This window comes from Amblyomma mixtum, chromosome 2, assembly GCF_055824585.1.
Source record: "Amblyomma mixtum isolate Tamu chromosome 2, ASM5582458v1, whole genome shotgun sequence".
Lineage (NCBI taxonomy): Eukaryota > Metazoa > Arthropoda > Arachnida > Ixodida > Ixodidae > Amblyomma > Amblyomma mixtum.
In genome coordinates, this window is record NC_143013.1 from 107,964,073 (window position 1) to 107,985,163 (window position 21,091).

The 21,091-nt window shown below is 49.3% G+C and overlaps 2 protein-coding genes across 2 annotated transcripts in view; one reads left to right on the forward strand and one right to left on the reverse strand.

Moving 5' to 3' along the window:
• Positions 1-21,091, reverse strand: part of LOC149360505 (sodium-coupled monocarboxylate transporter 2-like) — a 169,378-nt gene that overhangs the window by 9,311 nt on the left and 138,976 nt on the right. The gene's annotated exons all lie outside the window — the stretch shown is intronic.
• LOC149360506 (presenilin-1-like) lies at positions 7,913-15,766 on the forward strand. Its single transcript, XM_089575315.1, has 2 exons — positions 7,913-8,947; positions 15,488-15,766. The coding sequence occupies exons 1-2, from the start codon at positions 7,913-7,915 to the stop codon at positions 15,764-15,766; spliced, it is 1,314 nt and encodes a 437-aa protein (XP_089431441.1).

Consider the following 21,091-nt stretch of genomic DNA (forward strand, 5'->3'; position numbering starts at 1 on the left):
TGGGACAATAATACCTGCGTTGGTGGACATCAGAAAACAGATGAATAAAGTTAGCTCCTTAGTTCGTTAAGTAATTTCTGATAATTAACTTTTTTAACTATTGCAATTGTAAACTTGGTTGCAATACCTATATCAGTTTTTAGAGTTTTGAAAACTCGATTGCTCTCGGAGCTCTGGCCCAACTAATTGTGGTTATAACACGCCAAAATACACGCGCTTTCCAGAAATTCGTACGCAAACGAACGCCTCCAGTGCATGTAACTATTCGAAATCCCCAAAATTTGGCGTCCTCAAATGAGCATATAGACCATCTGGTTGGTGACATTCCCTAGTTGTTAAATAAATGTTTTATATGCCTCTCTCTCTCTCTCTCTCTCCGTCAAGACAGCCGTGCAGCAAACAAAGGAATGCTTTCCGTCAAGAAAGCCGTGCGCCAGAACAATGCACAGGAGGCGAAAAAATATTGCTTATACAGCTTCCGCCAGCAATAGCACTTACCCTAGTTAAAGATCCCATATGTATGCATACTGTACTGTACTGTATTGTAATAAAAAACTAGCATATGTAGCATTCATTCGACCACAAGTAGAATACGCGTAATCTATTTGGCACCCATCACAAGCGTATCTCGCCGCTGACCTCGATGCCGTCGAGGAAAACCAGCATCACCGCACTGAAACAGCTCCTTGCAACTTTGTCACCCACGTGGTTTTGTTAGCCCTTGAAAATATGTCACATACCCACACGGGGGGATCGGCCAAGAATCGGGAGGCAGAGGTTGCTTTGTCACGCCGCATCATACCTCGCCTCTGTCTTCTTCATTATTCCTATTAACGCAAGCGCACGAGACGCCCAAATCTAGGACCTCCGCACAGGACGTCTGGCTGCCCAAGCCATGACCTTAGCATTGCACGCATCAGCGGTCGTACCTTGGGACTGAAATCTTCACTTCTCCCGGACGCGATAGCATTATTGAATGGCCTGCCAGGTGAAATCCCATCGTGCGCTAACTGCAAATAATTCCGGGAAAAACTAAACGGCTTTTTTTCACTATGGCAAACTTTTCCGCCATATTCTCTTTGGCATTTCAAACAGCTGATTGTTGTTACTTTTCTTTTTGATGTCACCCCTTTTGCACTGCGTTTGCTCTTGTATTGCTCTAGTTTTCAAAACATGAATTTTGTTTTTGTTGCCAGCTCGTGCATACCACTTAGCATTGTATACCTCTGGCAAGATCATTTAACTGCTGCATGTTAAGGCGAAACGCTTTAATGTCTCATCGTTGTAAGCAGCAGTTGTCGACAGAAATTTCACGCTTTCCAATTGGTCGAAACGGTCGTGACGTCACAGTGCGCCAATTTCAAACGGGGCGAATTGTACCTTGGCTAGTAACCATGCAACCAACTGAAGGGATCGTATAGTGATGCTCCAAGTAAGTGGGACTAACCTTAGTTAAGTGCTTAATTACCCAATTAGCCTAATTAACTTTTCTAGTCAGGCCATATAAATAAAAAAAACAAGTAGGAAATTCGTAGAGCTCGGGAATCGAACCCCGGTCTTCGGAGTGCGAGACGAGCATGCTATCCACTCCGCCATGCAAGCTTTTTTTTTTTATTTATTGCCTGACTTCGGCAAGAACCACAGTACACAAATACACTTACAGAGCGCAATGAGCAATAATTAACAACACTATCCGCCCGGGGGTGCGTGGCTTCATCATATTAAAACTCCTTAAGCGTCACCAAAGGCTCGATCGACTCTTTCGAGCCACTCGGGAGCTTCAGGAGCAAGTTTCTGAACTTCAATATACTTATGCATGCACTCCCGAAAATAGATCCGTGCTGGCCGTGCATCAGGATCGCAATGATATCCTGCCATTCTGGAGCGCCAAATACAATGGAGGCCCATTAGCATAATGAGGTCGAATGGTGTCCCATCCTCACTCTCTACAGGCAAGTACCGAATACCATGAGCGTCGAGCGGAAATTCCTTGTTTAAAGTCCGTTGCAAAATGTCCCAAAAGTATACCCCCTCCCAACAGTGCAAAAAAACGTGGTCTATTGTTTCTGGTTGTTTACAAATTAAACAATGTGATCCCCAAGGTAGAAATAACTGCTTCCTTTCCAAGAATTCCTTTACTGGTAGTGTTCCGGTATGTAATTTAAAGAAAAAAGTTTTTGCACTTGGCGGCACCTGCATCGCCTTCACACGCTTAAGTACGTCGCGTCCCTGGCCTCCATTGTATAAGGCCCTGTACATAGGTTGTGGAAGAACTACATCGCACAAATCTTTATACAACTTCTTCCTGCTAACAGAAGATAAATATTCATACGAAAATCGAACAGACAGGAATCGAACACTCGCGACAACCTCTCTAAAGTAACCAAAAATACGTCCCGAGAAACTTTCGGTTGTGACAACAAAGTCCGGCAGTGCATTTCCGAGCCTTAATTGGCACACAGTGCGCAAAAACGGATCGCTTACATCGCGCACAAAACAAAATCTGCTTACAATCTGCCGCAGAAATAAGTGTCCCAGACTCAGGCCGCCATCCTTCACCCGCATCACGTACCACAGCCTAGACATAAAAAACAGATTGCACACTGTGGCCCTTGCGAAAATTGAAAGGTGTCGCCCTTTCCACCTTTCCACCTTTTCACGCGTAGCTTGCGTCTGTGCTTTCCAGTACGAATCGCTATCGCGATAACCGTCCAGTGGGACGCCTAAGTACTTTACTGGGGTCGTCACCCAGGACACGTTTGCAAAATTGCCGGGCTTCGTTGGCCATTCTCCGTGCCAAAGCCCCAGGGACTTTGACCAATTCACTTTACTACCGGTGATCTTGGTGAATTCTTTTACGCATGTCACGGCCTCGGTTATACCTTCCCGGTTCACTGTGAACACCGCGACATCATCCGCATAAGCCAGCAGCTTAACTTCTGCTGCCTGTAGCTGGAATCCTCGAATTTTTTCACTTTCCATGATATTCAAACACAACGCTTCAATGTAAATGCAGAATAGAAGAGGGCTGAGGGGACAACCCTGGCGCACCGAACGCTGCAGGCTAATGGGGGCCCCCAAACTCTTATTTACAATTAATCTTGTCGTGCAGCTCCGGTACGCCAAGGCCACTCCCTCACAAATAATGGACCCTAAATTCACATGGTCGAGTATGCAGAACAGGATATCGTGCGAAACACAATCGAATGCCTTCTCAAGATCTAGCTGAAGGATGGCTACACAGCTATTTGTGTAATCACAACATTCCAGCACACACCTCGCTTTATGAATATTGGAAACAATAAAGCGTCCCTTGATCCCACACGTCTGGTGGGGACCGACTATATCCTGAATTACTGACTGTAGTCTACGGGCTAAAATCTTCATGAAAACTTTATAATCCACGTTTGTGAGGGCGATAGGACGATATGCTGTGACCTGCTTTAACTTTTCTGCGTCATCGGATTTAGGGATTAGCACTGTATGGGATTTACCATAAGACGGGGGCAATTCATTTTCTTTGTAGGCTTCGTTAAAAACTGCTGTCAGTACTGGCACTATTTCGTGTTTATATGCTTTGTAAAAAGCGGCGCTTAACCCATCAGGTCCAGGAGATTTTCCCAGGTTCAAATTTTCTATCGCTTGCTCGACCTCCGACGCAGTTATCGACAGCTCCAGCCTTTCTTTCTGTTCGTCATCTAATCGCGGCAAAGCGCCAAGAAACTTTTCCTTGAATGCGCTCACATCCACTTCTTGCTTTGCAAACAGCGCCTGATAATATTCAAGAAATGCCTGCTGGATATGCCCGCTTTCTCCAGATAACGCCCCGCCCCATTCAATCTGTTCAATGTGGTTTCGTTGAGCATGCATTTTTTCCATTCCTAGCGCTCGTTTTGAAGGTGTCTCCCCATCAGCTATATCTTGCGCCCTAGCCCGCACCAGTGCGCCACGATAGCGTTCTTCTTCAAAGAGTTCAATCTTATTTTTTATTTTCCTAATGTCATCCATCCATTTGCCAGGCTCTTCGCTTTCTCTTTCGAGAAGTCTAGCTAGTAAAGATCTTAAATTGTCCTCCTCACGCTTCTCCTCTTGTCGTATGCAACTTGACCTTTCGATTGCTGCTATTTTTATTTGTTGTTTGCAAAGTTCCCACTGCTGCCATACTTTCAGTTCCCCGCTCGGCTTTAATTTACTGATTTCTTCGTTTACTTTCCTGCTAAAGATGTCGTCTGTAATGAGCTTATTATTTAATTTCCACATCTCCCAAGAAAACTGATTTCCTCGTTTCTTTGTCCCTATCCCGCACTTCACTAAACAATGATCCGAAAATGATACCGGTACTACATTGTAGCTACTGCATTTTGAAATAACGTTCGGTGACACATAAATGCGATCTAGCCGTGCATGGCTTGACCGTTGAAAATGGGTGTCTCACACAACGCTCGCCTTCTAAACATTCGGCCACATCATCGAGGTTGTACGTGTCTATAATTTCTGAGAGTACTTCAGTGCTTCTGTCCCTAAATGCCCTTGCACTGGTTTTGTCACAGCCCCTCAGGACGCAATTGAAGTCACCCATTACGATCAGGCATTTCTCACAACTGAAGTGCTTTTGTACGCGTTGAAAAAACGCTGTCCTCTCATCCACCGCATTTGGGGCGTACACACAAATGATGCGCCAATATGTTTTGTCGTACAGGAGGTCAACCAAAACAAATCGACCCGAAGGACACGCCGTATATGCCTGAACCTCAACACTCCGCCATGCAAGCTCGATGGTTTGGAATGAACAAAGGCGCGTCTAGTGAATACGGTGTCTTCGCTCATTGCCATCCTTCTCCCTTCCCTTCCGGCGAGGTTTAGGTGTCCACCGAGATATGAGAGACAGATACATTTCCTTTCCTCAAAAACCAATTTACCGACGAGCGAGACGTAGAACCGAATGGGCGATGGCGTTCTAAGGACTCCCTGGGACTGGGAGCGTTGCAAGACGCTGTCGCGTTCCACTCTTAGAGGCGAAGCTTAACATCTTAACCACACATCAGTGACCGCACTTTAGGTCAAAAAAGTGCACCCCCCTTCCCCCCCCCCCCCCCCTGAATTTTGACGGGTGTCCACCGAGATATGAGAGACAGTTACTGCGTAATTTCATTTCCTCAAATACAATTTTAATTTTCTTCATTACGAGCCATCTTTGTCTTTCTTCTTTCACTCCCGCTTCCTCCCTTCCTCTACGGTGCGGCTCAGGTGTCCACCGAGATGACAGAATTACTGCGCCATTTCCTTTCCTCAAAAACCGTTGCGTTCAAACGGAAGGTAGGTAGGAAAGACTTTTATTGCTCTAGAAAGGTGCTAGTAGCAGACGGCAAGGCATCGCGCCGAACGGGTGGTGGCCTTCCGTGGACTCCCTGGCAGCGCTAGACACGCGGTCGCGTTCCACTCCTAAAGGCGAAGCTTAAGCGTCATTAATTAGCAGTTAATTAGTATTCAGGCATTAATCAGTAATTAACCATTAATTAGTGATTTGTCATCACTTAGTAATTAGTACTCAATTACATGTGACGCCACCAGTGCCACAGAAGCAGTCAAAGTGGTGCGGAAAACGCTTTCGCCTCTACGCACTTTAGACAGTCAAAGTGGCCCCTGAATTTTTTTGTTACTTTACCATATTATTTTTTGATCCAATTATTATTTCTCTGTTTTTATGTGTTCTTGACGCAAAAACATGTGTTAGCGCACCCATTATGTAATGCCTTCGGGCCTTTAATGAAAAAAATTACTGAAATGGAATGAAAACATATACGCGCTCTTTGTACCTAACTTGTACTTTTACTGAACTGATATATACAAATAAGGTTTGTTCCTTTCTTTATTTTTTCGTCACTGTCTTGCGTAGTGTACATGGGTGCAGAGGCCTTCGTCAGGCAAGCCAGCCTTTTGACTCAGGTTGCTTTTTCCATGGAAAGAAAGTAAAGAATTGCATTCAGTTTATTCCAGAGACACAGCACTTACACTGGCATTTCAGCACTGGACTCGGGAGTGTCGACTCGCTCCCTCTCTGGGTGTACGATTTCACTTCGGCGGCGCTGAGAGGAAAGGGCGTGGTATGCGTGACCTCGAAGGAGCACTACTTCGTTTTTCAAACTCAACACCCCCCCCCCCCCCCTTCATCCCCCCCGCCCCCTAAGTGAAGTGCATCTATACTTCTACCTTTTCATCTCGAGCGTTGTTTTCGGTATTTACTCGTTTTTCGGGCATAAACCCGTTTGCGACATTTTGAACCGCAGTGTCGATTTAGAAATTGGAAAAACTGGGTGCGTCTGTGATGTTGAATGGCCCCATTTCAGCCCTATAATGTTCCCTGACAGCAATTATTAAAGAGTGAACAGTTAACAACGTTAACAACGTTAACAAGCAGTCACTTCGCTACCTACTAGCGCGGGCATATTGTCCGCCATGTCATGAAACCCACCTGCACTGACCGCACTAAAGGTTCTTTGACGGCTTCTTGATGTAAAATGCACACATAATTAAAAAAAATCACCTCGTACACGAATGGCATGTCAATAATGTTGCCTCATGTCTACAGTTATTCATCTGCGATCGTGCTGTATACAGGGAAGTAAAAAATCTGCATGATGCTTCTGGACTGCAAGGTGACCTGTATTCAATAGGCACAGCGCGTGCGTGACCGATAGAAAACACTCAACTTGCGTAAAACTGTTCGCACGTGTTTCTTACAAAAGAAAAAGACGTTTCTGTAAAACCGGTCTATTGGTTTGGTTTAGTTTGGTTTATGGGGTTTAACGTCCCAAAGCGACTAAGGCTATGAGAGACGCCGTAGTGGAGGGCTCAGGAAATTTCGACCACCTGGGGTTCTTTAACGTGCACTGACATCGCACAGTACACGGGCCTCTAGAATTTCTCCTCCAAAGAAATTCGAGCCGCCGCGGCCGGGATCGAACCCGCGTCTTTAGGGTCAGCAGCCGAGCACCATAACCGCTGAGCCACCGCGGCGGCTAAAACCGGTCTATTAAAAATGGGAACTGACTGCGATCTGCCACAGAATACAGATAGTTACGAGCAACTGAGTAAAGTGCTTATGCAACCATTTCTTGCAATGCATTTTTGCTTGCTTCTGCCATGGACGAACAATGAATAATTTTTTTCCATCCTCTGGCAGGGAAAAGGCGTAATGCTTTTCAAAAAACCATTGTTCGACACGCCGTCGCTCTCGATCGTAGCTCGTTGTAAGAGAGAGCAAGTGCCGTCTTTCGCTGGCCATGAATATATATTGCGACTGTATACACTCGAAAGTATGCGTAAAATGTGGTCACATTACCTGTCTGTGACATACCGGCACATGAACATAGAAAATTTATTCTTTTTATTGCTGTACTCATTATTCCTAATCTCCCAGGACTTGCCATTTCACAGGAGAGGGGGATTGTGAAGACAATAGCGACACGAAAACAAAATGTACACAGACGAAATAAACTTACTTCGTTAACAATAGAATGCAAAAAAATAGAAAGCATACGAACACCCAAAAAGGAAAGAAAAGGCGCATTAATCAACTCTCTCAATCTGCGCCGGCGCCTCTGCTGCGCCGCGAGGGCTCTGGATAGCTGAGTCAGTGGGTGCTGTCATGGCATGGCTAAAGAACGAGGTTGTTGTCGCTTTCACTTCGTCGCCCAGGAGACAGGAGAAAGGCACGGAGTATTTCGTTTTCCACAACAGCTTTTCTTCTCAGACTTCCGGGTTCATTTCAAAACTGGCTTTTTTTTTAAATAGAATTTTCTGTGTTTGTTGTCCAGACAATGCATTGTGCACGCACATACCCATTGAAAGAGCTTTCACGCTTCTTCCATTTTAAAGGGGCACGAGCGCCAAGCTCAGAAGAAGAATTGGAATGGACCGCGGTGGCCGCCTTCCTAATCGCTCCAGGTCCCCCGACTTCACGGCGCTGCGTTACCAGCATCTGGGAAGAGATATCATCACACTCATCAAGGCGGTGACCTTCTGCATGTCCAGCGTCGCAGGGTTGGTCAAAATGTTCTCGTACAGCAGGAACCCAGCCCTCGAGATCCCTTACATGCGGTACCCGGATGAAGGAGGGGGAGTGCCCGTGCTTCTCATAAACTCGTTCGCCAACGCATTCGGCTTCCTCGCGATTATCATGATAGCCAACTGCACCCTGGTGTTGCTCTACAAGGCCGGCCACTACAGAATCGTCAAGGCGTGGCTCATCACCGGATCCGCGCTAATCCTCCTCGTCACTGGCTACTACTTTCTGGGACGCCTGCTCTTCCTCCTCAATGCTCCAACGGACCACTTCAGCTGCGCTCTCGTGACGTGGAACGTGGGCATCGGTGGAATCGTAGCGCTGTATTTCGATGCCCCTTTCCACCTGCAGCAGAGCTACCTGGTCTACGCATCAGTTCTGATGGCCGTCGTGCTGGAGGAGGCCTTTCCGAACTGGACGTCGTGGATTTTCCTGTTGCTGGTGTCCTTATGGGACGTATTCGCCGTGCTTTGCTTCCTCGGTCCCCTGCGAATACTTCACGAGACTGCCAAGAAAAGGAAGGAGCCCCTATTTCCAGCTCTAGTCTTCTCCACGTCGTCGGCTTGGTGCTATGAGATCGCATCGGCTGTTGAAGACACGGCGTGCCAAGCAGATCCAGGCACGACAAAGGGGTGTCCAGAACAACCTGCAGGCCGACCAGGCACGCCTGGACGCCCCTTAATAATGAAAGTGCCTGCTGGGACAGAATGTACTTTACCGGCTTCAGCGACAGATCATAGCGGACCGTGGATACAACCACAGCACTTCAGCAACATTTCAGAAGGAGGAGATGATGCCTCGACGTCCGCCGCCATCGTCAGTGGCTCGCCGCCTGTCACATCACAAGGCACCTACCAGCCATTTATGGAGCGAGTCACGAGAGTGGGATGCACTCAGGCCGGCGAAGGCCAACGTTTTGTTTCTCTGGCTAATATGACACCAGGGCCAGCACTGAAGCCGACCTTCACGGAAGCGCTACCGCCCTTCGCAATGTGTACCAACCATAAACGGTGCGGGGACGAGCGCCGAGGAAGCCCATCCATTGGACGCCCGTCTCCAGGCTACCCGGGGCGACGAGGCTACGAGCAATTCTCTCTTACACCTTCGTGCAACTCAGAAGATTCGTTCGGGGCCCGCAGTGGACAGCGATCACCAGCTCCACCTTCGTCTCAAGCGAGGGCCAAGTCCGGAACGGCTTCCCCTCGATCACCTCGTCAACGGGGCTTTGAACAGCGGCGCCAGTTTAACCAGGCAAGCATGAGAATGCCACGCACGCCAGTGAAGAGGCTTGATACTCGATTTTAAACTTACGTGGTTCTCCATATCACGAAGAATTGCCCATATTAGCCGGCCTGAACAGATATATCCGTATTAGTCACGAGCAACACCGCTTCTGTCATGATCGTGCTTCGGTTTATGATTTAAGTTATTTGGCGTAGTGCAAGGTCAGTTTAGCTGTAAGCGACTCCTCCTGTGTTGGCAGTCATTAAGTAGAAACGTCAAGCACTGCTTCGGTTTAGCAACATGGCGAAGTACCCCAAAACACAGTTTCTTCCTCCTCGTTATCTTCCCTAGAAGGATCTGGCTTCAGCATTCTTGTTGTACTGAGTCGTCCTGATATTCCACAATTTATAAGTCGTGTTGGCGTATCAGGTTCGGTTCAAGCCGGGATACGTGGGCCGGATATTGTATGGCGGGTCCAGATCTGCTGCGTGGCTGCTCAGGATTTCTCGAGAGCTGGTATGTTACTGGGCCCAGCTGCCTCCCGAATCTGAAGGGGCTCTGGTATCTTTGCAATAACTTTTCCGCTGACATCTTGGTTGGTGTAGGAGCACCTGGTGAATCGTTCCTTTGGACGGGCACTTTAAGAGGATGTCGCGTCGCACCTGTCAGCTCCTAATTGCGATTCTCGCCCTAGCACAGATGACGGACAGCGCCAAAGCATAGTCGTTCTTGTAGACACGTCGTCTTGTGGGCCAGAGATTGGTTAGTGTGGATTCCACAGGAAACTAGGCTGAACGCCCATACCCCGTAAAGTGGAGTGTCTCATCGTTCAATCTTGCTACTTTGAGCTCAAAGTCAAGGTCTCCTCAAAAAGGAAGCTCTCCCCAAATTGCGAGATGAGTTCACATGGGCCATCATTCCTCCAGCGGGCGGTTAACCCGCTCCTCAAGCCCGCTTGTTTGCTGGTGGTAGGCATAAGTAGTGGCATGATAACAGTCGGCGTCGCGTAAGGTGGCTCCAAATGCTCTTAAGGGAAATGGTGTGCCTCTGCGGTGAACCCTGTTTAAGAGCTCCATCCGTAAGAAGGTTTGGTTTATGGTTTATTTGGGTTTAACGACCCAAAGCGAGCCAATCTAGGGGAACGCTGTGGTGAAGGGCTCCGAAATATCGACTATAGCGATGGAAAGAAACACGAACAGTGCGGAGTCTAGGCGCACCGCTGTTCGCATTTTTAAGCATGTAATGCTTTTAGCTGCCGTTGTCGGCAGTATGGTCACGTCACGCCAAGACCGAGAGCCAACATCCGGGCACTGAATTCCACTCATCCGGGCACTGAAACGAGAACATCCGGCCACCGCACGAGATCTAAATGATGATGATGAAATAACTTTATTTGCACCCGTCAAGGAATCAGAGGGCGAAAAAGACGAGTCTTGACCGCCGTCATCTTCCTCCCCTTTCAGCAGGCTGGGATCCCTTGGGATTCAGCGGTGTCCAGGGCCAGACGGATGACTTCGTTTTGTTCTTCTTCTTTCTGGCTGGCCATTAAAGCCTCCCAGGACTCTATATTCCTGTCTAGTTCGTTGTGGCTAGGGCATGTCCACACCATGTGGATCATGTCTGCTATTTCATTAGACTGTTTACACCTCTGGTCTTGGATCGCCGGATGCCATCTGCTTAGTGCGAGTGGGTTCGGAAAAACCAATACCTCCTAGCAAGTCTTTCTAGGAGGTATTGGAAAAACTCCCGCCTGTAACTTTCTCCATATGAGACTCTCTAAGCCCTCCTACAGGAACAGCATACAAGCGCTGGTAGCTTCGCGCCGAACGGGTGGTGGCGTTCCTCCCTTCCTGTACAGTGCGCTTCGGGTGTCCACTGAGATGACAAAGAACTACTGCGCCATTTCCTTTCCTCAAAAAGCACTGCGTTCAATGGGCAAGGCATCGCGCCGAACGGGTTGTGGCGTCCCTCCCTTCCTTTACGGTGCGGTTCGGGTGTCCACCGAGATTACAGAGAATTACCGCGGAATTTCCTTTCCAAAAGCCTTGCGTTCAAAGGGCAAGGCATCGCACCGAACGGGTGATGGCGTTCCTCCCTTCCTGTACGGTGCGATTCGTGTGTCCACCGAGATGACAGAGAATTACTGCGCCATTCCCTTTCCTCAAAAAGCACTGCGTTCAATAGGCAAGGCATCGCGATGAACGGGTGGTGGCGTTCCTCCCTTCCTTTACGGTGCGGTTCGGGTGGCCACCGAGATGACAGATAATTACCGCGCCATTTCCTTTCCAAAAGCCTTGTGTTCAAAGGGCAAGGCATCGCGCCGAACGGGTGATGGCGTTCCTCCCTTCCTGTGCGGTGCGGTTTGTGTGTCCACTGAGATGACAGAGAATTACTGCGTAATTTCCTTTCCTCAAAAAGCGTCGCGTTCAAAGGCCAAGGCATCGCGCCGAGCGGGCGGTGGCGTTCCGTGGACTGCCTGGCAGCGCTACAGCACGCTGTCGCGTTGCACTCCTAAAGGCGAAGCTTAAGCGTCATTAATTAGCAGTTAATTAGTTTTTAGTAATTAATCAGTAATTATTCACTAATTAGTAGTTTGTCATTAGTTCGTCATCAATTATGTGTGACGTAGTCCAGTGGTGACGTCACCATTGGTGTGGTGTGTTGAATAGTAGACATATTTCCAGATTTTGACTAGTATCATCTACAATCAATGTGTTATGCCCGTAAACATTGCATGCTTACTCTACTCTCGGTTACGGGAGAGGCAGACAAATTTTTTAAAACACGCTTTTCCTTCGGTGGTAGCAAAAAGACGCTATTGTCCGCAATGCATTCTAGAACTACCATGGCGTCTTTTTTTGAGCGCCCAGGTAAAATCGCCATCAAAAGAAATTCGAATAGCGGAGCGCGTAGGCGCCGCACTGTTCGCGTTTCTTTCCATCGTGGTAGTACTAACAGACTATGCACTTGTCAAAGGGACAGAAATGCCGTGCTCAATGAAGTAATTTACCTGAGCTTGAGTTTCTCGCCTGCCGAAAGGCTATGCACCTAGAGGGAATTTTTTTAGGCGCTGTTATTGCCTCAGGGAATTAAGGAGGTAAGTAATGATGGTTACAAGAGAGGAATGGCTGAATAAATAAAAAAAGAGATTGCAGACCTAATGAAGTCGAGGAATGAGCAATGATGCTGTCCCTGTGTCCAAGCTATATATTGTCACGTATGGTGACTACTGTCCGGCGAACAGAAAAACAGTGAGAATATCTTCGAAACTAAATTCTTTATTTGGGCTGACTTGCGCCAGCAAAGAACTGAATCACTCGGCGGCGGCGTAGCAACTAGCGTGCTCGTCGGTCGTCGAACAGAATACCCGCCGCTGTCGGCCGTGCTCTTTTTAAAGCCGATAGCGAAAATTCGAGATAAAGCTTAGGAAGTTACTAGAACCCTCTGGCTCAAACTAGAATCGGCTCCGTCCGGATGCGATCAATCGAGATAAATCTAGGCGCGTCTTGCGTCACAAACGAAGCGATAAAGCGGCGCGTCGGCAGCCTTGAAGCATGAACAAACAAATACTACAAACGAACGCTATAAAGATTCGCTGCAATATGACGAAAGACTGTTCGGCGAGAGACTCGTAGATGTCATGTGCCTGGTTTCTGTCCACTTCAGCGCCGGGCAAACGAGCAGCAGGTATTGAATATCCGCCTCAGTATTCTGGGATTTGCAGAATGCACACCTGGGGCAGGGATGGAAGTCTCGAAATTGAGGCCACTCTCGAGTTTGGGCAGGAGTGAGAGCAATCCGGATGTGGGTTGCTCTCATTCCTTCAACTCCGAGGGTTTAATGCATTACAAGACGTTATCCAAATAGGAGGTGTTGAATCAATTATACTTGCTCTTGACCGAGTGTTGGGCCAAACCTTACTTGCGAGCAGGCTGCCTGTAGCTGTAGGCTGATAGACTGTCAGGAACTATTGTTGTTCCGATAGGCTCCGCAGTAGGCAGCCAGCCGAGCGACGAAGACTGCTCCTCGCAGTTCGTCCCCATCGTTCCGCAGGCGTCTTCGGGTGTCTGGTCTGCCGGCGTAACCAAAGAAGAGAAATGTGCAGAGCAAGACAAGCAGTGACGAGAAAAAAGTCTGTCGATTCGACACGTGAGGTTAGGGTCCTTAGTCACTGATCCCAGGCAGAATGAATACTGCAAGCGCGCGTCCCACACTCATGACGTTCATTTATGGCGCTGGCAAATTCATTTTCAAGCAAAAACTGTTTGACTCGCTCAAGGCTGCACCTTTGCAGTAATGATAGTTGAGCCTGTCCTTGCATCTGACCCTCTCATCGGGCTGCGCTTTGCCCAGCACTCTACTATAGCGAAACTCAAGAGCATAGGTGAACAGGTAGGGCGCATGATCCGCCGTGTTTCCAACAAGCGGGGTGGTCTGCGGGGCAGGGACGCGCTACGGCTCGCCTATGCCTTCGTGACCAGCCGGATCCTCTACGCCGTGCCGTACCTACGCACCACCAAACAACAAGACGAGCGCATTGACGCCATCATCAGGAATGCAACAAAGCGAGCACTGGACCTTCCGGTGGCTACCTCCAACGCCAAACTGAAGGCGTTGGGAGTGGTAAACTCCTATCAGGAGTTGCGGGAGGCCCACCTCGTGAACCAATATACGCGGCTATCGCAGACGGTGCCTGGACGCCGCCCGCTAAACCGCTTACACATCCAACACACATGCATACCAGAGGGGACGGAGAACTTCCGGTGCTGTGGCGCCACATGCTCTTGGTCGCTCCGCTCCCGCGTAACATGGACATGGCTTCACATGAAGGCAGACGACAAGCGCGGGTTCGCACGCTTGAGAGGCAATATGGCTATAAAGAGGGCGCCTATTACGTGGACATCACAGGGCCGTCGCCCGCGGGATTCTTCACGGCTGCCGTAGTCCGCCGGGGAATGAATGTCGAGGGGCTATCTTTTCGGGCCCCAAATTCAACACGAGCGGAGGAAGTCGCAATAGCTCTCGCTGCCGCCGATCCAAAATCGAAAACGGTTATCACAGACTCTCGCCGGGCCTGTGAACATTATCTTGCAGTCGAAATATCACCTCTGGCCTCGCAAATTCTAAGACGCGCTCTCGCCGATCCAACTCGCACAAAAGTGATCTGGGCTCCTGGCCACCAGGGTCTACGAGGCAATGAGGCCGCTGATGCGGCCGCCCGAGCGCTCACACACCGGGCTCCTCATCCTAGCTCTCATGGCTCAGAAGCTCATAAACCGCTTCTGCGGTTCCGCGAAATCCTAATTTATTATTGCGACAGCCACCGTCTCTACCCGGCACCTGCCAAGGGGCTGAGTAAGGCGGAGGAGCGAACTCTGCGGCGCCTGCAGACAGGAACCCTTCTCTGTCCTGCAATAGCAAAACACTTCGATCCGAACACAGATGGGCGCTGCCCGCACTGTGGAGAGATCTGCAATATCTTTCACATGGTTTGGGCATGTACTCAGAATCCTCACCTTCCCCCCTCCCCCACCCCCACCCGAGAGGCATGGGAGACTGCCCTCATCAACTGCTCCACACTGGAGTCCCAAAGGGCTCTGGTCAAGCGGGCGCGAGACGGGGCCTCGTCATGCGGTGTCCCCGACTAAGGATACCGACCATGCACCAGGGTTATTTCTTTTTTAACCCTCAAGCTCTCTTTGATTAAAGTTTTTCACCACCACCACCACCGCAAACGGAACCTCCCACGTTCCTCTTCTCTCACCATACTCATGCTCCTGGTTCCATGGCAACCATTCTTCGAGCGGTTGCGCTGGCGATGAACTCCCAGTCGAGGATTTCACGGCACTCCCAGTATACCCTCCTCCTTTCACGTTAGCCACCCGTTGAGTGGCTCTCGTGGCAACCGCCCTCCAGTTACGGCGCCTACTGCCGCTACTACAAGAGTGAAAACACAGGAAGCGGGTCTTAAACAGCTCTCGCTGTAAAGTGTCTTGGAAGACAATTTAGTGCTCTGGCACTCGGAAAGCGTTCCAGAAGTCCGCCATTTAATTTTCTACCAACCCCTCCAGTGTCAACAAATTCCCACGTGGCGTGTAGACCTACTGCCGCAGTAGTAGTAGTAATTGCAACAAAAATTCCGGCTTATCGCGGAATAGAACAGTCGCCTCAAATGTAGCCGTGCTTTTTCCCCGCCAGGAGAACGCATTGGAGCGCGGGCTGAAGCTGGGCCTGGGCGACTTCATCTTCTACGGCATGCTGCTGGGCAAGGCATCCCGGCACGGCACCGTGGCCGCCTCGGTCGCCTGCTACGTCTCGGTGCTGGTGGGCGCCCTGCTTACCGTGATGCTGCTCTTCGTGTTCCGGAAGCCACTGCCCGCCCTGCCCTTCTCCGTGGTGCTGGGCCTCGGGGCATACTTCGCCAGCGCCATCTTCTTGGACCCCTTCCTCGAGTCTGTAGACTTCCTGGTGTACTAGCCCCCTGCCGGACCCTGAATTCAGTTTCGTTCACATATTTTAACCAGTATGACCACCGTTGTGACAATGGCAGTGCCTCAGTGAAGTTAGGTAGGATCATAACTAAACCGTATGCTCTCGTTACTCAAACTGGACTTCGAACAGACTTCGACTATCACTTAGATGATTTTATTTTAATGGCGCCATGCAATCCTGCCGAATGAGCGCCTTGGCTCGCGTATTTTCGTCTACAAAGGCATCAGTACCGTCTCTGTGTAGCATGGGAGAGTGACGCCTTTACCTTCTGCAAGCAACATCCGCCAGGCACCCTAGCGCCCAGTCACCCACCACCACCGTCAGTCCACCACCTCACACCCTCTACCCACCTTCACCTTCCAGAAGCACCACCAACCACCAGCCTCTCTACCTCCACATTTCATAAGGTCCCACCCCCCCTCCCCAATCGAAGCCTTATAGAAAACCCAGCAATAATATGGCAAGGCCGTCACGGCAATAAATGCCAAACAGGAAACACAAACCCTACACGCCCTTCCTCACGATCCCTCCCCTTTAGCGACACCCTCAACACCCACCCCTCTGTGGCAAGCATACAAGGCAGTGCCCGCCAAGCCCAACCAACATGGCGACACCATCTACGCTTATTCTATGGCGGCCATAATGGCACCGAAGAACAGGCACATCCCTTCGAGCCATTCGGGTTATGTCTACATTACGATGGACACCTTAATCCAGACACCGCCGTGCTCGAGTGGACCCTTGGCCACCCCTCGGATTATATCATGCACTGGACGCCTTCATTCTTGTGGCCTCTCCCACCGACTGTACAAATGGAGTGTCCATATCCGTTATGGCAACCTTATGGAGGAAGACTCGAAACGTTGCCTTTCGCATACGCCTGCGTGTTACCAACGCCCTCACTCCACCAGCTGCGAAATATACAAATAGTAATGGAGCAGGTGAACGCGGGCACAGTGCAGGTGTCCGCCGAAGAGGAAAAGGACGCTCGAACTATTTCGATGCTGCGTTGCCGCCGCCTTGGACGCTTCCTTGCCGCTGCCTTCTTAAAGTGCTCCTCGATACTCCTGCAAATAAACATCTTCGACACCCCTCAGCCGCTGCATCTAACGCCTCTCATCTATCTCAGTTTATCCGAAGTGCCTTCAACCCAAAACAAATTTAAATATTTCGCTATATCTATTTCTGGTCACCGTACAATTCCCATCATCCTCAAGTGCGGAACTGACCTCTAAACATTTAAAGGTACTATGCAACGAATTAAAAGTCGCTGTTAAATGTTTTCAATGCTTATAAATGATGCTAAGAAGCCTTCACACCAAGTATGAGTCTTCAGAACTGAACCGGCAATTATGAAATTTTAAAAACCGTGTTTTTTTAAATTCGCGGTTGGTGTCCTCGTAGTCTTCGATTTTGAAACTGAAATCGAGAAAATAGACGTCACTGGTCCCGTGACGTCGGCAGGCCACCACACGCTGCCATTTTCTCGAGCCACGGTAGCCTCTACGTCACGGTCACACTTCCGGTAGCCGTGAAAATCGTCTACTCGTGCCGCCACGGGGCCCCCTAGGGCGCAATTGCGAGCCAGGGCATTGACTTCGCACATATGGTTTCAATTTACCACTGCCGCCTGTTTCTGTCGGGGGTTTGGGAGCCACTCGCAGTGCCTTTGTCGCAGTGGCGAGAAAAGAAATCCGACGCGCGGCGCAATTCAGGAAAGCGAGGAGATACCGGAGAAAGGCTGCCGACGCTGCTGCTGCAGTGCTGGCTACGACAAACAGAAGGATGGAAAAAACTTTATTGTTAATAAATTGGTGTTATTGACCCTTACGGGTCACTGGGCGCCGTGGTCGATCCTTGGTCCAGGATGCCGCACTTGACTGCTGCCATCGTAGCTCGGCGCACAAGGAATCGTTGCGCTTCCTCGTCCTCGCTGGCCAGCAAGTGCTCCCTCTGCATCACACTCGGGTTGTTTATTCTTGCCTCTAAGTCTGCCTTAGGGCCGGTCCATGTGACATGTTCTAGTGTAGGTTTACCCTGACACCACGGACATTCGTCTGCATATTGTGTAGGGAAAATCTTGTGTAGTTTGTGCAGGTGTGGGTAGGTACCGGTTTGTAGTCTGCGCCAGTCTACCGCCTCCTCTTTGGTGAGCCTTTTGTGTGGGGCTGGGTAGCGTTTTCGCTGACCACTGTAATGATCGAGTATATCTGAGTGCGTGGGGGTAACTGGGCCAAAGGTGCCTGTGGTGCAAAGTGCTGAGTCTGTGTCTGAGTACGACAAACGGAAATCGCGACCCGAACGTCAGCGGATGACGTAAGTAGGGGTGGGCTCCAGTTCCAGAGCTGTTTTCTTTATTTTTTTCTGGTGCCCCGCGTGTATGAGTTCAGGGGCTACAAGAGGAGCGTAGTTTTTAATTGTCTTTAACTTCGTTGTTATTGATGCTAGCTCAAAAATTCTTGCGATGGGGTGACCAGTGATGGCATCCCTATCTCCTGTCCGGTTTACATAATCTCAATTAATTTATTGCACAGTCCCTTTAATAGAAAGCACTGGCCCTGACACGAAAAGCCTGGTCTTCCTACATCCCCCTCCTCCCCCGCACCTTTTCGACTGATCTAGAATTCCTGCAAAAATGTAAGTTGCCTTTTCTTCTCATCGTTCAACTTTTCTTTTACTGTACACGCCGGCGCGAATTCTTAGACACAATGAAAATTCGTGGTTTAGAGATAGCTTGAACCGTTGGAACTCTGCGATTCTGCTGCTTTCAGTATCCTGGCTACTCTGTTGGCTGAAGATTGTTCGAAAAAAAAAATGCAAAGAGAAGAAATCTCAAATGCTATCAGACGACTTCGCATAATTCGCCCTAAGCCTTTAGCTCAGACGTTAACCTAAATAAAAGAATGTCAGTCGATTTGGGTAATGAGGCCAAATGGGGATATGTGCTCTAGCATTACGTCAGTTGTCGGTTGGAGCTGCGACCTACAAGGTGGTACCAGGCTACCACCTGATTAGCACCCCAACTTCTCCCGTTTTGATACTGCGTAAGCATCATTCGAATCAGGTTCTCCTCCTAACTGCTGCTGCACACTCCGCTTAGCTCGGTGCGCTTAGAGGCAGTGGGCCTAATCAGCGCCACAGATTCTCGCCTGGTTACCACCGGCTGCGCCTTGGCAAGTAGGCCACCCGGTGGGCTCCTGAGCAGTGGCGCACTGGCACAAGGCAAGTGCTATGGCCGGTGTTGCCGTCGGTGGGACTTGGGTTGCTTGGGTTGGGCTGCCACCCAGGTTGCTCTTCCCGACCAGCCTCTCACGATGGAATGGGCTGCCGCCTGAGAGAGGGGGCAGAATGCCCTCTGTGCCACACAACCGGTTGCAGGCAGACAGGCAAAAAAATGGACGGGCGGGGAACATGGCGTTTTGCCAGCGTAACCTTAGGAATTATCTTTAGAGCATTAAATTTGTTTAATGGGGACAGTGTAGCAAGTCAAAATACATGATGTGGAGAGCATACTACATGGCGGACTAGAGCGTGTTTCACTGATGGGTTGTTTAGCTGTTTGCTATCATAAACTAATTGCATTAATTAAAAAAATACATGTAACAGGGCCGGGACCGAGAGGAGGTTCACGCCGCTCCTGTGCTTAGGTAACGTTTTAAGAATATTTTTGGCTGTGGCGCAGATGCGTCCTCTCACAAGGTTGCAAAGGGCCGTCTAGGAATCGCTAAGAATCATTTTAGCGCCTTCGTGAATAATTCCCAGGGCGATGGCGTCTTCCTCGGCCGCCGCTACTTTGTCCGTGACCACTGTGGCTGCTGCCTCGCGTGAGATACTGACCGCGGCCATAGCAAAGCAGGTCTTGTCCTCGAGTATTTGCCGCATCGACATATATAACACTTAATTCCCATTCGTACTTTTTGCCTAGCGTTCTCGTCCTGCCCCTCCTCCGCCTCTCATGACGTCCTGCATGCATGTTTTTGGGGAGTGGCTTAACTTGTATGCGCTTGCGCATCTCGATCGGAAGAGCAGCTTGGTCAGAGGGGTCCTTTCCCCGTATGCCCAGATCACTTACGATACGGAACCCCGCTCACTCTGTCTGAGCCGCTGTTCCTCTGCCGTGAGTTGTGCCTCTATGAGCCCTTCCAGTGTGTTGTGGAATCCAGGAAACAGAAGTCTCGTGGTGGGCGTGTTTCTGGGGAGGCCGAGAGCCGCTTTGTACGCTTGCCTTATGAGGCAGAAGAGCTACAGTAGAGGAGGGCTCCGGAATGATTTCCGCCACCTGGGGATCTTTAACGTGCACTGACATCGCACAACACACGGTCGCTTTTGCGTTCCATCTCCGTCGAAGTACAGCTCAGCAGCCGTGCGCCTTAACCACTGATCGACCGCGGCGGGTATCACGGGCTGCAAAATTCCAAATTAACCACATCCTGCCAGGCTTTGTTGTATGGTTTGAAACAACGCTCGGCGGCCTTTACCTTCCTGTGGTGTTGGTTTCTTACCTTTAGGGGTTGGAAATGTACTGGTACCGCAGATTGCATCATACAACCTAGAAGTGGCGCTGTGCGCGGCAGAGAAAGTTGAAGGCCATCGCCACTTTAGTATCCATTACTTCACCGTTTTAAACACTAACCCACAAGGACTACGCAAGCTTTATCTGCAAGTTTCGCACATTCAACCCCTTTGAGCTCGTCGAATTCTCAGTTCTGCAGTTGCCGTTTAGGTGTTTCTCCGCTTACTACGTCCCTCCAATGCTCTTATGCGTTTATCATGATCGCTGTGACGATGAATGTATTCACAGTGCACGAACAAAGACGGGGAAATTTTGCACGTATGCGGAAGTGCTGCTTAGCAGATGATAATGTACGCGGCGAAGTAATAATAAATGAGAAAGCAAAGAAATACCTGATATAACTAAACGCTTTGCAGCGCAACATGACATTTTCCCCTCGTTTACAAAATAATGGACAAAAACTGAGCAGTTTATGTCCCGCAAGAAAACGAGAATTGTTGCAAAATATTACCCGAAAAAAACTTGAATTATGCAACAGTTCTAAATACCACAGTTTGTGCCCGTACTTGAGTTGAACATAGAGCGCCCGATTTCTACCATCCGATTTCCGGATAAAGAAGTTAATCTGAAAACAAAGGGCACTAAATATAATGAAAAAAAAAACAAGATGAAAAATTAAAATGCATTATTTCGAAGTTTGGGCCAAAAAATCGTTGAAAAACATTCCTGGCTGTGCGCTTTGCATGAAGATGTAACATCCAATCACATATGAGACTGCAGATGCTGAAATTCGCCGA